The sequence below is a fragment of the Epinephelus lanceolatus genome, chromosome 1, assembly GCF_041903045.1.
Source record: "Epinephelus lanceolatus isolate andai-2023 chromosome 1, ASM4190304v1, whole genome shotgun sequence".
NCBI lineage: Eukaryota > Metazoa > Chordata > Actinopteri > Perciformes > Serranidae > Epinephelus > Epinephelus lanceolatus.
The window spans coordinates 49,397,501-49,414,335 of NC_135734.1; the positions used below are offsets into that span (position 1 = coordinate 49,397,501).

At 37.9% G+C, this 16,835-nt stretch overlaps 1 protein-coding gene across 5 annotated transcripts in view; it reads left to right on the top strand.

Moving 5' to 3' along the window:
* The window catches only part of LOC117256874 (butyrophilin subfamily 2 member A2-like), a 52,046-nt gene that overhangs the window by 15,854 nt on the left and 19,357 nt on the right, over positions 1-16,835 (top strand). For 2 of the 5 annotated variants that reach the window (XM_033626585.2, XM_078171773.1), the window contains one exon: positions 1-1,927. This exon is cut by the window's left edge and continues 607 nt beyond it. Coding sequence is in view for 3 of the 5 variants with exons in the window: in XM_078171772.1 (XP_078027898.1) it covers positions 13,200-13,284; positions 15,900-16,250 (436 nt within the window). In the remaining 2 variants the exon portion in view is untranslated. Of the gene's footprint in view, positions 1,928-12,944; positions 13,285-15,899; positions 16,251-16,835 lie in introns of those variants that run through there. The other 3 variants (XM_078171772.1, XM_078171765.1, XM_078171769.1) reach the window with 3 other exon arrangements.

The following is a 16,835-nucleotide window of genomic DNA, read 5'->3' on the forward strand; positions in this document are numbered from 1 at the left end:
ACAACATCCTGGAGGGACTGATACACTGAACAGTGTAAAATGTACATATGTAATCTACGGAGGAGATCTTTGTAAAACTTATTACACTCAGTTGTTGGTTCAACCTACAGAGTGGGATTGACAAAATGCACATTACAAGATAAACGTGTTAATATCACATTACAATCTGCAGCTTCAACGAGTCAACACCACTCTGACAGATCAACAAAGATTTAATAAGTTTGACAAAGGTCGTGATTTATTACGGAATTTTTTCTGTGTCTCAGGTCACTGCAGCTCAGCATGATTGTTGAGATCTGCTTGTTGCTTTTTATTGTTTTATTTTAACTTGTTTGCCTATTTCTATTATTATGTATCACCTTTATATTTTCTGTCTGTCACACTGTGGTCCATAAAGAGTGAAAATACAACTGATGTTGAAGACATTATAGCAGCTGAATGAAGATGTAGCAACACAACAACTCAACCAAACAGATGGAAATGAAAACAACATGATAATGAGATGACAGAACTCACAAAAAGAACCTGATGAAACTAAAGTGACTTACAAGAAGTTTTTTAAAGGATCATATTGATGTTTATTATATTTATTTACGTCACTTAGAGTCCAAAGAAAGATAAAATCACACTGGCTGAAGTCAGGACATTTTTAAGAACTAAAACCAAACATGAGATTTCACAAACTTAAAGGGTAACACCACCCAATTTAAGAATTCCACTGTTATTTCCATGGTCTAGGAGAGTTAATAAGTCTAATAAGAGTTTGATATTAAGAAAGTCACAGGCTTGTGATGTCATAGGGTATAAAGTCTGGAGCTGCTCCACAGACAGAGACCTGATTTTATGGAGCCAGAGAATGTTTGTTTGCTTTTTTAGACCTAAATGAGCTTTATTCTATTTCAGTGTTCTCAGTTCTGAAACAAAACAAATGTTCCCGTATGTTCAGAACATTCCCCTGGGTGCTCTCAGTGTCACCTACAGCACTGGTTCCCAACTGGTCCAGCCACTGGGTCCAGATTTCTCCTCAGTCATTAGTTCAAGGTCCACACAGTTTCATATATTCAGCGTCATACTTGTGTTTGGCCACGTCTCAAACTAGTTTCTGTCTCTGTCAAGTAGCTGTTTGATTACTCACACTCTCTACAGGAAACAGCACTTCACAATAAAAGCTCTGTGCTGGAAATTCACTGTACTTAAGAATAAAGTGTGGTTTTTACAAAGCTGATATGTTAGCAAGTCACTTCTGGTCCATTCAGAATGAGCCTGTGACCCACTTTTGGACCACGACCCACCAGTTGGGAACCACTGCTCTGCAGCATCTCCCACCATTCATTGTCTGTGGAGCAGCTGCAGACTGCAGGATTTGGGAGAGAGTTGTTCATGATTACTAATATATTTGGACTGTCTTAGACCAGAGGAATAACATGTATGAATTCTGAAACTAGGTGTAGTTCCCCTTTAAGCTTGAAGCAGTTTTAAAACTCATGTGGAGCAGCTGTCACAGCAACAAGTTGGATCATGACCACAAACATGAACTCATGTTTTACATACTAGTGACTTTCATAGATTTAAAACATGTGTGTTGATATAAATGTGATTTAGATGAGAATATGCAGGTTATTGAGAAATCATTATGACATTTGATTTGTCATTAAAACAGGAATTTTAAATTTGAATGTTGCACTTTGTTTGGATGAGTGCACTGATATTTGTCCTTTAAAAGGTCCTCAGCTCCACATGAGATGTGACTGAATATATTATTACTGTAAATATTTTATCGCTTGAGTTTGAATATTTTATAACTGCAGAGTTGTGTAAAATTAAATTGAATGTTATTTTTGTATTTCACATTTGACTGACATTGTTTAATGACTCTTCCTCATTGATCTTCATGTTAAAAGGCTAAAAATAAATCTTAGAATTGATCTTATTAACCACTTATCCTGTTGGGGGTCACGGGGCGCTGGAGGCTGTCCCAGCTGACACTGGGTGAGAGGTGGGGTTCACCCTGGACAGGTCAGACAGGACGGGTATAACCAGAGGGGGCAGTTCTGCAGCTTGAAGCTGTTGTGAAATGAAGGAGGAGAAGGAGGAGGAGGAGGAGGCAACAGATAATCCACATAAAGGAAATCACTGCGTTAGAGGACCTGGATGGACAGAATTATCTGGTGCATGGTGGACATATTAGATACGAACTGTAAATAATTTCTTATCATGAGTTTTGTTATGAATTCAGTTTTGATTGTAACCTCACAGAATTTAACTGTCTCATAAAGAACATGTCCAAAGCATTTCTTGTCTCAGCCAAAAACACGTCATTGCACTCTCAGTCCCCATCCCATCTACTCACACTTTATGAATGGATTTCATTTTCTTGACAAAAGATGTTCAAACAAATCCATTCGATCCATCTTAACAAACGGTTTATAGCCTGCTCAGTCTCTGAGAAATAATGTTTTGAATCTCTTTGACCAATCAACAGTTTTCAAATTGAGATGAATAAATGAATGAATGATTTTTACCCTTCAGGATTTAATATTCAGAACACATGTATGTTTCTTTAATGGTGATATTGAAACAGGAGAACATGTGTTTATTTCATGCTCTCTGGGAACAATTTAAAGAATGGGAAAGAACCAATTTCCTGATGTTAAATTCAGACAAAACTGAAGTTATTGTTCTTGGCCCCAAACAACTCAGAGACTCTTTATCTGATGACATAGTTTCTCTAGATGGCATTGCTCTGGCCTCTAGCACTACCGTAAGAAACCTCGGAGTAATATTTGATCAAGATTTGTCTTTTAATTCTCATTTAAAACAAACCTCACGGACTGCATTTTTTCATCTGCGTAATATTGCGAAAATTAGGCCTATCCTGACCCGAAAAGATGCAGAAAAATTGGTCCACGCTTTTGTTACCTCTAGGCTGGATTACTGTAACTCTCTATTATCAGGTAGCTCTAGTAAGTCCTTAAAAACTCTCCAGCTAATTCAGAATGCAGCAGCACGTGTACTAACAGGAACTAAGAAACAAGATCATATTTCTCCTGTTTTAGCTTCTCTGCACTGGCTCCCTGTAAAATCCAGAATTGAATTTAAAATCCTACTGTTAACTTATAAAGCTCTAAATGGTAAAGCTCCATCATATCTTAGAGAGCTCATAGTGCCATATTATCCCACCAGAACACTGCGCTCTGAGAACGCAGGGTTACTCGTGGTCCCTAAAGTCTCCAAAAGTAGATCAGGAGCTAGAGCCTTCAGCTATCAGGCTCCTCTCCTGTGGAATCATCTTCCTGTTACGGTCCGGGAGGCAGACACCGTCTCCACATTTAAGACTAGACTTAAGACTTTCCTCTTTGATAAAGCTTATAGTTAGGGCTGGCTCAGGCTTGCCCTGTACCAGCCCCTGGTTAGGCTGACTTAGGCCTAGTCTGCCGGAGGACCCCCCTATAATACACCGGGCACCTTCTCTCCTTCTCTCTCTCTCTCTCTCTTTCTCTCTCTCTCTCTCGTATTCTATTACTGCATCTTGCTAACTCGGCCATTCTGGATGTCACTAACTCGGCTTCTTCTCCGGAGCCTTTGTGCTCCACTGTCTCTCAGATTAACTCATATCACAGCGGTGCCTGGACAGCGTGACGTGTGTGGTTGTGCTGCTGCCGTGGTCCTGCCAGATGCCTCCTGCTGCTGCTGCCATCATTAGTCATTAGTCATACTTCTACTGTTATTATACACATATGACTATTGTCACACATGTATACTGCCAGATATTAATACATACTTTCAACATATTGTACCACAGTAGCCAGAACTATAACTATAATATTATTACTTTCATTAATGTTGTTGTAAGCTACTGTCATTACCTGCATCTCTCTCTCTCTCTCTCTCTCTCTCTCTCTCTCTCTCTCTCTCTCTCTCTCTGTCTCATTGTGTCATACGGATTACTGTTCATTTATTATGTTGATCTGTTCTGTACGACATCTATTGCACGTCTGTCCGTCCCGGAAGAGGGATCCCTCCTCAGTTGCTCTTCCTGAGGTTTCTACCGTTTTTTTCCCCATTAAAGGGTTTTTTTGGGGAGTTTTTCCTGATCCGCTGCGAGGGTCATAAGGACAGAGGGATGTCGTATGCTGTAAAGCCCTGTGAGGCAAATTGTGATTTGTGATATTGGGCTTTATAAATAAGATTGATTGATTGATTGAAGTAGGAAAACCCCAATAAAAAAAGAAGAGGAAGAAGAAGAAGAAGATTCAAAGGGTGGGGTTCATGGAGTCGTTCAAACTTTGAGGATTGAGATATGAGCTACAGTCTGTGGATAAACTGGTGGTGACAGTATGGAGGTGAGTCATGACACTGTAACTTACTGTTTATATGATGCTCGGATATTTTGGCTGAAATGAGCCAGCTGTAAAAATTTCTATATTTAAAGTCCCGGGGAGTTCAATGAGGTCAGTCTCTGTCTGTCTGTCTGTCTGTCTGTGTGCTTCAAGGTAACAGTCTCTGTCATCATGATAACTTTACATGGCTCATATGATGACGTGTCAGGCTTGTGACTGTTAATCAGTCTGATTAGGCTGAGTTGTTTTCATTTAGTGAATGTTATTTCTACTTTAACTTCACTGACGGAGGTTGGGTTGAGTTTCACTGTGATGCATTCAGGCTCTACTCAGTAAAAATGACAGTTGGGCGAAGATAAATTATCACGTTCTCATGACGTGTTCAAATGTAGTCTTGTAATCATGTAGAATGTAGTTTTGGACGAGAAACAGATCAATACAGTATATAGAAATATATATAATAAATATGAGGTAATTCTGATGTATTTTATATTTAGTAAAAAGGCTTTTGAAGCACTTATTAAAAACATGTTTTTCACGTGAAAGAAAGTCATAAAGGCAAATTCATGACTGAATCAAAGGCAGTGTGATGAAGGAATGAATGGCTTCAGAACAATTACGGTTTTTTAAAACATAACAATAAATCTTTTGTTTCCTCGGAATAAAAGAGGGAATAAATAACAACAAAGAAAACAACTGTATTGGTATCAGCCCAGAGTTTCACAGTCGCTCTATCCCTGATATGATTTTAAAAAAATATAGATAATTAGCTAAATAGACCTTTGTTAAATTAGATTAATTATGTTGCCTAAGAGTTTACTGAAAACAACAGAAGCTGAATTAAAATGACCTTGTGACAGTTTTTCTTTTAGTTGTAGAGGTTGTAAAATTAGTTTGCAAACTTGATATCTGAGTCCCGTCTGTAACTGTTTAAAGGCTTGAACTCTACTGGGACTGTGAGAATAAGAAGCACCAAATCTATGGCTGTATAATAGTTTTATATTAGTGAAGGACTGCATTACCTGCTTTTCACAGCACTACAGATATGGTGCAGTTCATAAGCGCCACCTGCTGGTGAGCCATATTAATGCCACTAGTGTGGGTCAAAGGAGCAGAGGGAGCACAGTTACCATGTGTGTGTGATTTAGGCTGGAGTTACAGAGCTGTGGAGTAAATCCATGTGATGTTGACTTCCTGTTAATAAATGTTTGTTTGCTCCTCTTTGGATTTTATGTGTAAATCTTACATTTCTTTCCTAATCCACACTGTTAAAATACCACGCCAAGTTTCTCTGCTTTATACTAATTATCATGTCATTTTGACGACAGTAGTGGTCTGTGTTTATGTGTTTGATGCTGACTTTAACACTGTAAGTCGTGAGTTATGCTGTTGTCCACCTTTCAGAGTGGCTAATGTGTCCAAATATTGTGTTCAGATCATGATCAGGCATTTTCTGTTAACTATTATTCATTTATTTTCTTTTGACCCCTCCCCGGGGTATAAGGGACAGACAAAAATGACATTAACAAATCAGAGCAGGCGGCAACCAATGCACAACAAAATAAATAGAGCAGAATTAGTGTACATACGTACAAGTCAGAGCAAATCAAGAGAAACTATTCAGGATTTTCTTTAAAAGTTTCAACAAATTTGACAAGACCTTTACTTTTCGAGATGACATTAACTTTTGAAACTTATAAATATTCGGATTTACTCTATAGAACTGTCCGACCAGCTCTCTTCTCTCTGTGTTAAAAAAGAACACACAAGTACATAATGATATTCGTCTCCTCGACTGCCAGTCAAACAAAGAGTACATTTCCGAGGGACATTTTCACGATCATACCTGCGCTCAGAGATAGGTAACTTATGATTTCCACACCGAAACTTAGACAAACAAACTCTTTCGGCAGGTCTTAACATAATCAGATAAGGTTCAAAAGTGAAATCAGTTTTAAACAATTTATAACTATCACATAAAGGGTTGCTTTGTAATTTCTCATGCCATCTCTGTAGTTCCATGTCAGATAGTCTACGTTCAGTCATTAATTTTAAATATTTAGGGTTCATCCGTCCAGCGTCATGCCATAAGTACGATAAACCACAATCATCAAGAATATTTTTAACTTTGGAAATCCATTTACACTGAAAAATATTGTCATCATACAAAGTCTTGAAAACACAGTCAAAGAGATTTTTGTTGTATTATGACTAATTAAATGTACCCAAAAGTTAATCATTCTCATGTTTACCTTTAAATCTAAACTATTTCGACCAAACTCTCCATAAATAATACAATTTGCTGTGCGTTTATTAGCATTAAGTAAACGTTTCAAGAAAGATCTATGAAGCATTTCAATTTGGTCAAGTTTATGAAATCCCCAGATTTCACTTCCATATAAAAGAATAGGCACTATAAGCTGGTCAAATAACTCACATTGTATATCAACAGGTAACTGTAATCTAGTAACTCTGTTTTCCAAGGAGAATAAAGCTCTTTTAGCTAGTTTAACTTGCTTAGTTATTGCTTTATCAAATCGTCCATTAAAATTAAATAACGTTCCAAGATAGTCATACTCAAAAGTAACTTCTAATTTATCTGAACCAAACTTAAATTCTGGGAGTATCCGTAATTTCCCCCTAGAGGAAATAACAACCTTTGTTTTGTCTGTGTTAACAGTTAAATACCAGTTTTTACAATAGGAAGCAACTGCATTTAATGCGGCCTGTAACTCTGAAGGAGTCTCTGCCAGTACAATCGTATCATCCGCGTAAAGCAGGACATATAATTTCAAATATATCCCTATTTCACCATTCATCACATTGCGGCATTCAGTTGAAAAAAGTTGAAGTCCTTTGAACCATTGACTCACATATTTTTCAGAGTCATTTAAATATAGTGCAAACAATAGTGGTGATAAATTATCCCCCTGATGCACTCCTATGTTACATACAAATTGTTCAGATAAATCACAACCAGCTCTAACACAAGATTTGGCATTCTCATAAATATTATGTATCATATTTAATACTCTTCCGTTTATACCAAGTGCAACTAATTTAAGCCATAATAATGACCTATCCACCAAATCAAACGCACAATATCATCTACTGGTCCCTTGTTTTTGTATAATGGTTTTATCACTCCTAAACACCAGTCAGTGGGGACTATACCTGTTATCAATACCAAATTAAAAAAAATAAGTATAATGTTCAGCATTTCCAAAGGGGAGTTCTTTATATATTCATTTATAACTTCATCAATACCGTTTGCTTTTTTATTTTTTAATTTTTTTTTTACCATTCGCTGTATTTCTTCCAAAGTAAACAAATCATCTATGTATTCATTTGTAGGAGAGGTGACTTGTCTGAGGTCAAATTGCTGGTCTTCTGGTGTACAATTATCACTCGATTTTTGGCTGAGTTTTTTTTTTTTTTAAATATTCAGCAAAGGTTTCTATAGATACATTTCCTAATCTTCCAGATGGTTTACCTGCCTTTAGAATAGACCAATATTCATTACTATTAGATTTTTTAAGTGTACGAAGTTTCCTATGTAAAGAATCATAGTACTGCCTTGAACATTTCCTTATGATGGATTTATACTTTCTAGCTACACATTTTATTTCAACTTTAGATTGGACAGAGCGGTTAAATTTGAATATGTTCATGGATTTAAAATATTTTCTACGGGCCTCAATACATTCAGCATTAAACCAGGGTTTTCTCTTCTGTAGTTTTTTTTGACGTTCTACCAAATTTGTACAGATCCTGACCATATGCCTTACATAAACCCAAACTTTTAGCAGGATCTACCATAATGTCACATAAACCTTTACTAATGTTATTTATTTCAACCAGATTTGTATTGGAAATATTAATCGCGTCAATCATTGAATCATACATTTTATAACCTCTAAATTAAAGGTTTCTTGGTATGTGGCTTTTAGCTCAGATTTCCATTGGTGTTTAAATATTAAATGGGTCATGTATCTTTTTCGGGATCATAATAAACAGTATCTGTAAGAGTTTCACACTTATGAGTACCAAGGTTATTAGCTCTTATAGTTAAACTAATAGGGCAGTGGACATCTGACAAACATTCATCCAAAGATTCAACACAAAAATAGATAATCTGTGCTAACAAACAAGCTGACACTATGGCATAGTCAATAACGCTGTTTCCATTATAATTAAAATAGGTGTAACGCCCAATGCCTTTATCAGACCCAAATCTTCCATTTACAATCTTCAACTCTGAACTTTGACATAATTCAATTAGACTGTGACCATTATTATTAGTCATTAGATCTTCACTGACCCTCTGTAGACCCATCAAAGAAAAATCATTTATTTCACTATTTAAAAGCATTTCGCCATCAAAGGACAGCCCGTTTCTAATATTCGTTCCTACGTCACCAACATTTAAAGAGTCATTCAGAGTACCAGTTCTTGAATTGAAATCACCCAACATCACTATTGGTAAGCTGTATTTACTGTTCATAAATGAAATATCTTGGGAGACATTTCCAAAATAGTCCTTGTTGAAAAAAATAGATCCTTCATGTGGCACATAAACTGTTCCCAAGATGAATTCAAACCCAAAAGCTGCTTTGGCCACTTTAGTCCACAGGATGGCGTCAGAAGTAGTGTCTTTTATCTCCTGAACATAATTTGCAAACTCATTTTTAACTAATAGACATACCCCATGTACACCACCATGTTTATAACTTGATTTCTTCTTTTCTAGCACGAAAGAAGTAAATCCATCACAGTCTGATTTACAGATATTATCTGTTTTGGTCTCTGTTAAACAAACAAAATCATAATCTTTAATGTATTCCGTAAGAATCCCAAATTGAAATTTAGCACGTAATCCACACACATTTAGTCCAAGGAATTTAATATCTGTCTCCTGTTTGAGTGTCTGAGTGTAGCTAATCAAGGGCTCCATCATTTGCTCTAAGCTGCCATGCCTAGTTAAATAGTAATATGCAGCTTCCTCCTTAGTTTAATAAGCCCTACGTTGTTGTAGGAACCTGTTTGTACATTATATTGAAAGATGAGGTATACTGGATTGTATGGTGATGTAGTCTGGCTGTATGTATATACACGACTCAAAGAAATGAAGGGAACACTTAAATCACACATCCCAGACCTCGATGAATGAAATATTCCAGATGAAAATCTTTATTGATTACACAGTGTAATTCATTGAGAACAAAATAATGTAAGAACAATCCATGGAAACCAAAAACTCATTTAGGACTGGATTCAGAATCATAACCCAAAATCAAAGTGGAAAAATCAGATCACAGGCTGATCCAACTGTGAATTTCCTCAGGACAACTCATCATGTGGCTCAGGAGTGTGTGTGGTCTCCACGTGCCTGTATACATTCCCTACAGCATCTGAGCATGCTCCTGATGAGACGACGGATGGTCTCCAGGGGATCTCCTCCCAGACCTGGATCAGGGCATCAGTCATCTCCTTGACAGTCTGTGTTGCGATGTGTCACCACTAGTGGTGAGGGCACTGGAAAAATGCAAAACTAGCCAAGAATCAACCAGAAAGGATGCAGAGAACCATTCCTAAATAAGGGTTGTCTTGGTAACTGCCTCTCCTTTCCACCTGTTGTCTGTCCAATTTGCACAACAGCAGGTGAAATTGATTTACAATCAGTACTGTTTCCTAACTGGACAGGTTGATATCCCAGGAGTTTGACTGACTTTGAGTTACAGTTACAGTTGCAGTGTAGCTATGTAGATATGTGTGAATGTATATGTACAGCGTGACGTAGTTTGTCATAAGATCCCTGTAGTTCTGACTCAGTATGCTGATGTTTACAGTATTAGCTCTTGTCTTGTTTCCGTAAAACCTCACACACCCTCAGAAAAAGAAATATCCCTTCCTGTCACCTTTCCCCCCTGAGTTAGTGTCCTATTACAGATAGTCAGTGGTGAAAGAAGTAGACAGGGCTGCAAATAATAATTACTTTCATTAATGATTCATCTTTCCATTATCTTCTCAGTTATTTGTTTTATCTTTAAAATATCAGAAACTAGTGAAACATGCCCGTGTAATTTTTACCAGAGCCAGAGATCTTCAGATATTTTATCTGACCAACAAACTGAAGATCCAAAGCTATTCAGTTTATCATGTATTAAAAAGCAGTGTATCATGTGACTACACAGGTCCAAGGAAATAATGTCCATGCAACATACAAATGTCTTTGATTTATTTCCATCCTTCAGTCCTCTGCAGATGCCATGAAAACTACAAAATAAAAAAACATAAAAACAAGGTTTGAAATACACAAATTCTTTAATTACTTTCAGAGTCTCTCAACAAATGTCCAGCATTTAGACGTGCCCGACAATAGACAGGTCCCACAAAGTTGGCGCGGCAACAAAATATTAAATTGTCCATACAGGCCACTTAAACAAATGTTTTACATTTAGGGGCTGTATGTTCTTCCTTTGCAACCATGTGTGCTCTGTAGCCACGTTGGCTCTCTGCCGCCATCCTGCCTCAGCCCATAATGCAACAGGTGTGACCGCTGAACTAGTCATGTGATTTATTAAAGTTGCCTTTTTAGCTTCCTGTTTCTTACATTTGTAATCACTTCTCAAAACATTAATGAAATCATGACAGAAAATATAAAAAAGCATTTCAATAATATGTTAGTCAAAAATGTCTCAGACAGTTACAAAAATTCTCATATTTAAGAAGCATGAAACAAGTAAATGTTTGGATTTTTAGCTTTAAAAAAATGATTAATTCCTGTACAACATTACAGCTTCACCGGCCAGTGGTGCTGTTGAGAACAGGTAGCATTTAATTTCATTCATCTAAACTGTTTGTACTGTGTTGCAGTTATTAGTCTTTGAAGATGGCCGTGTGAAAATTGAGAAAGCAGCTCTCAGGTTTGAAGGGGAACACCCCCTAAATTACTAATTCCAATATGTTATTTCCATGACCTAGAAGTGTTTAATCAATATTTGTGAACATGAGCTGCTCTCTATTAAAGACAGAAACCAGAGAAGTTAGTCTGGAACCTGTATAAAGTCTGGAGCTGCTCTGTAGACAATGGCTGTGTCTGACATCACTTACCACTCACCATATAGTCCATTATATAGTGACTGAGCCATTTTGTAGTGCAGTCCGAATGTATAGTGGGAATTATTATACTCTATATAGTGAACCGAAAAAGTACAACAGATGGTTCCTAACCAAGCATCCACTGAGTCCAGCTGGGTGGATGAGGGTTCTTCCACTGGAGAAGGATTCATTTCTGTGCTAATAAAGTGACAAATTTCACTATTTTGAGATTAGATCCTGAAAGATTCTTATTTTACTCTCCTGCTATGCTAAAAATTCCTTCAAAGGATCTGGGTGAATTTCCATTTTAAAATATCTGTCACTGAATATCTGTCAATGAACTATGAACTTGGAGGAATCTGCAGAAATAAGAATGTGGTAACTTAAATTTATTTCCTCTGCCATTCCTTCTCCAAATATCAAAAGAATCGTGCATGCTGGATGGGGAGAAGAGGTGGCTGGAGACACTGGGGCAAGGAGAGAGCCAATCTGCCATCCGTACTTTTCCTAACACCAGACCATATTTACAGAGACGCTGTGACAGTTACAGTGGGGTTTTTCTTGTAGTGACAGGAACATGCTCAGAGATGTCAGCTAACATGAATTATATTTCATTTGTACCAAAGTGGGACATTGAGCAGTTTTATCAAACTGAGCCTAAACCTGCTTTATTTGTAAAAAGACATGGAAAACTGACCTCTCACAATATGAGACCTTTAAATAAGCACATTTGCTTTAATGTAGGCCCACTGATCATCCCTGACCTCATATCTGTTTGTTTGTTTGTTTGTTTTCTGCATAACATTCTTATAATGTGAGAAATGCTCATAAACAAAAGGGTGTTTTTTTTTGTTTTTTGTTTTTTTCGGAAAATAACATCTTCACCTTGAATCAGTGCTACTTTTTGTTTGGATTAAAAGCAGTTAAACTTGTTAACCTCAGCTGTGTCACAATGAACAGTATTTAGCTTACATGTGTTGTAGGCCTACACCCAAATCAGTAAAAACAAAAACAAAAACCCTCCCCTTTTTCCCCCCATTCCTCCCTACTACAACCTCTTCTGCTGCCAGGACACTGATCCAGCCCAAATTGTTTTCTTGTACCCCTTGATTGAATTGCTTGTTGAACACACTCTGCTTGTTTTGTACACGCTGTTTTCTGAAATAAAGCTTGGTAGAAAAAAAAAAACAACAACACATCAAACAGGAAAGTGTGAGTGTTGTGGGGAATTGGAATCTGTAGAACATGTATTATTGTTGTGTCCAGCATATGAGGAGGAGAGGAAGAAAATAAAGGAGGCAGCAAAGCAAGCAAGAGTATGTTTTTCCTTAGAGAGCATCCTCAATGAATCATCCAAGATGTATGGAAGGGTATTGGTATTTTTAAGAGAGACAGGGCTGGAACGAAGGATTTAAATGGGTGTTTTTTTTTTTTTTGTTTTTTTTTTTTTGATTTTGTTTCCTGCTACTCTCCTGTTCACACTCCAGTCCAGAGGGTGGCGGTAATGCTCCAGTAAGTTGGTTGCCAACCGCCGTAAAACCAAACAGAAGAAGAAGAAGAAGAAGGAGCGGAAGAAGAAGAAGAAGAGCAAACTGGCTCGATCATAACATCACTAGTCGTATATAGTTTTGCATTTCGTTGTACAAGTGTTCAAGAGATATCTACTGTCGGTTTCTTTCAACTCCGTCAGTTGGCTAAGTTAGCTCCTCACAGTTAGCTAATAGCAGCACAGCACCATCCGTCAGTTTGTTTGGAAACATGTCAGGTCTTCGTGTTAAAGCTCTGAAGTTCCCATTCTTGAATCTCTGTCTGCTGGCTGTGGCTGGAATAATACTTGCACACGGTAAGAAAGCTAAAGCTTTATATGTAACGTCAGTTTATCAGTGGTAGTTAGCTTGAAGACACCGTTTCACCTGCTCAAACCAAGGTAACAGTTAACGTTAGCTAACTAGCTTCATCTGTGTAACGTTACAGGACACACAGTCTTCCTGGGTCATTTAGAGGTTCATCATCATTTTGTCAGCTCAGTCCAAGAACTTTGTTTTATTACTGTTGGAGAGTTTGTGCTGTTGAAGAGGTTAAATATATATATTCAGACGGTGTTTCACTGTATCTGTGTGTTCATGTTGTGGGGGAGCATCATATTTACAACAGCGTGTTTCAGGTGGATTAAAGTCTGGTGCTCAGACTGAGCACGGGAAGAAAGCCTTCATGTGCTCTGCTCCTCTCACTTGGAATAACCTTCAACAAGAGTTAAAGCTAGGTGAACTGGTCTCTCGTTAGTACAATGATGAATGAGTCGGTTGGTCATTGGTGATCTAATATTTCAACTTTACTGTATATCTTAAATGTTTTTATTGTGTGGTTGATGGGCTGTAACTGTTTGTGTGCTACTGTCTTGGCCAGGTCTGCCCTGTAAAAGAGATTGTTAGTCTCAACAGGACTGACCTGGTTAAATATGGGTTAAATAAATAAATAAATAAATAGAATATAGTCACTGGTTTAGACACTGTAAGAAGGTCTCAGCTGCTTTAAGCATGTTGCTGCTGACTTTTCCCTGCTTGTTCTACACTGCTGTGATTAAGTGGAACAACTCTACTGATTTAGATAGACAGATATCTCTATTGTCACTGTACATGTACAACGCAATGACGATTGCAACTGTCATACACGATGCAGTGAGAGGACAGTAGGTGGAGAGTGTATTCTAGAGATGTGACTGTATGAAAATTTCATATAATGGTTATTGGGACCAAAATTATCACGGTTATCACTATTATCGAGGTATTGTTGAAATGTGCTCAAAATGTTCAAAAAGTACTTACACACACTGAAATCATTTAACCAAGTTTTATTTCGAAAAACAATAAAATAAAGAGCACAATGTACTTTCTAACAGAAAGTCTAGCATGTTTGATTTTCTTTGTCGTTCACGATTACTCCCATCACAGCCGTCACTTTGACCAGTAGAAACACAGAGTTATCTGCTGCCATAGACAACTGTAGGGCAACAACACCCCAGCCTTTTTAATATTTCCTCTAAGGATGTTACCACACAGAGTAAAAGGGGAAAATGATGGTGTGAAACAGCAGAGGCACTTTGTCAACCCGCTGAGTTAACGTTACTGTCATTAGCATCAAACTAGCAAACAATGTTATTTCTTCATAACGGAGATGGACATCAAGTAAGAAAATTAAAAAAATAGAGGCTTTTACTCACCACAACTGCAGAGGCTCCCAGCTTCATTTGAAACAGACTAGTAGTACTGTTACACTAAATAGGGCTGGGCGATATGGACAGAAATTCTGTATTTTCAGGCTGAGTTGTGGTGCACAAAGTATATCTCGCCATTTTTTTCCGCAATGGGCTTAATGTTCAGATGCAAGTCAAAACCACATTTGAGATGTCACAAGTTAGGCTTGAAAGTGATTTTTAAATATTTTTATTTATTTAGGCTATTAATCTTCTTTATGCAGAGAGTATCAACAGAGAGGTCGAGGGAGGGACGGAGCCAGAGACACTTTGTCTGTGTTATATATGTCTTGTATATGAAACGTCTGTCGCCTGCATCCAGGCTCTGTCTCAATGACACACAATAGACTACAACTACAGAGAAGAACAGTGATGCGCTATGATCCACCTCACACACAAACTAGCAAACAGACGTTCACCTGACACAATGAAGCAGCTCTGTATATTCCATTTATTTAGTGTACTGCCACACTGCTGCAGCTGTAAGAGGCCTCAGCTGCTTTTAACCAGTTGCTGCTGCTGACTCCTCCCTGATAGCTGTAAACTACTGTGATTAACTGGATCAACTCCAAACTGAATTTGAAACTCGGTGTTTATTAATGCATCATATTTACACTGCTCAAAAAATAAGGGAACATCAGATCTTGATAAATGAATTATTCAAGTTAAAAATCTAGTACGACAAACATTGGATATTTTGTTGAGAACGAAATGACGTAATAACAGTCAGTGGAAACCAAAGTCATCAACCCACTGAGGACTGAATTCAAAATCACACCGAAAATCAAAGAAAAATATTGAAATCACAAGCTGAGCCAACCTGATAACAAGAGCTTTTGTCAGAGGGGGTTAACAAATGGTTGCAGACAGAGAATATAACAAAGCAAAGGATTTGTTGGAAGAACAATTTGAAAATGAGCAAAATATTGAAGATCAGTTTACTTGGACAAAGCTCTGCTGTGGCCACTAATTAAGTCAGAGGATGTCAAAGCACTTCAAGTTTATGGTCTGTCTGAGAGGATGCTGTTAAAGTGGGTTTACAAAGTGAAAGATATTTCGTGAAATTCAAACAACAGGAAACACTCTGTGATCTACTGATGCTTCACTCACACTGAGCCCTGTGTTCAATTGAGTTTATCAGATTTTCTGCCTGACCTGACTTTCTCTGTTTAAACATAATGATTAAAATATGCTTCATCTTTCAGGGTCAGGTGACGTCACAGTGGTCGTCAAAGAAGGGAGTGATGCTGTGTTACCCTGTTCCCTCAGCACCAAGGAGGACCTTCATTCAAAACTGTTTGACTGGAAGAAAGCTGCTCAGAAAGACGGAAAAACGAAGGAGGTGTTCTTTTATGATGCAGGCATCACTTACAACAGCGGGCGATCAGGTCAGAGTGAGGAGTTCAAAGATCAAGTCTTCCATTTTCAAGATGAACTGCGGCACGGCAACGCCTCCATCATCATCAGAAATACGAAGGTGACTTACAGCGGAAACTACACCTGTGATTTTCCACGTCTTCAGCCACGTCAGACATTCCACATTGAGCTTGTTGTTGGTGAGTAAAACAATTAATTCTTGATTTATTGTTTGTAAATCTCGAGTTGTCATTTTAGGTTTTTGTTTTTTATTTTAATTTTTTTTTTTATGATTAAAATAGTATTTTAGAGCTTTTAAGATGTAGTCATAAGCCCTTTTTAAACAGGAGTTGTGCAAATTTGCAGGAAAGCCCAATCAGTCTTTTTTCAGCATTGGCAGTATAAAAACAAAATCGGGGAGTGCAGCAAAATGCCGCCTACCTACTTTTGTTCATACAGAATGCGTTTTTTTTCGGGGCAATGGGGGGCGTGAGCAAGAAACAAAACGTGTAGCTCAGCGTGTGACGTAAACAGTGACGTGGGAGGGAAGCCACGGCTGGTCAGTCCTTCAGTGATTCTCTCATAAGTCGGCCCGTTCTTCACCGTCCCCGTCATCTGACAGTTAATGGCCTCTTCGTTTGTGAGGACAAGGAGGGCGCGCAATTCCTTGTCTCCCCAGTTGTTCATCTTTACAGTGTCTGTCAGGTTTGTGTTTCCCTCTTGCTACTAGCTGCTCGCTAATTCCTGCTATCAGCTGTTTCCTGTTTATCCACCGCCAGTGGCTC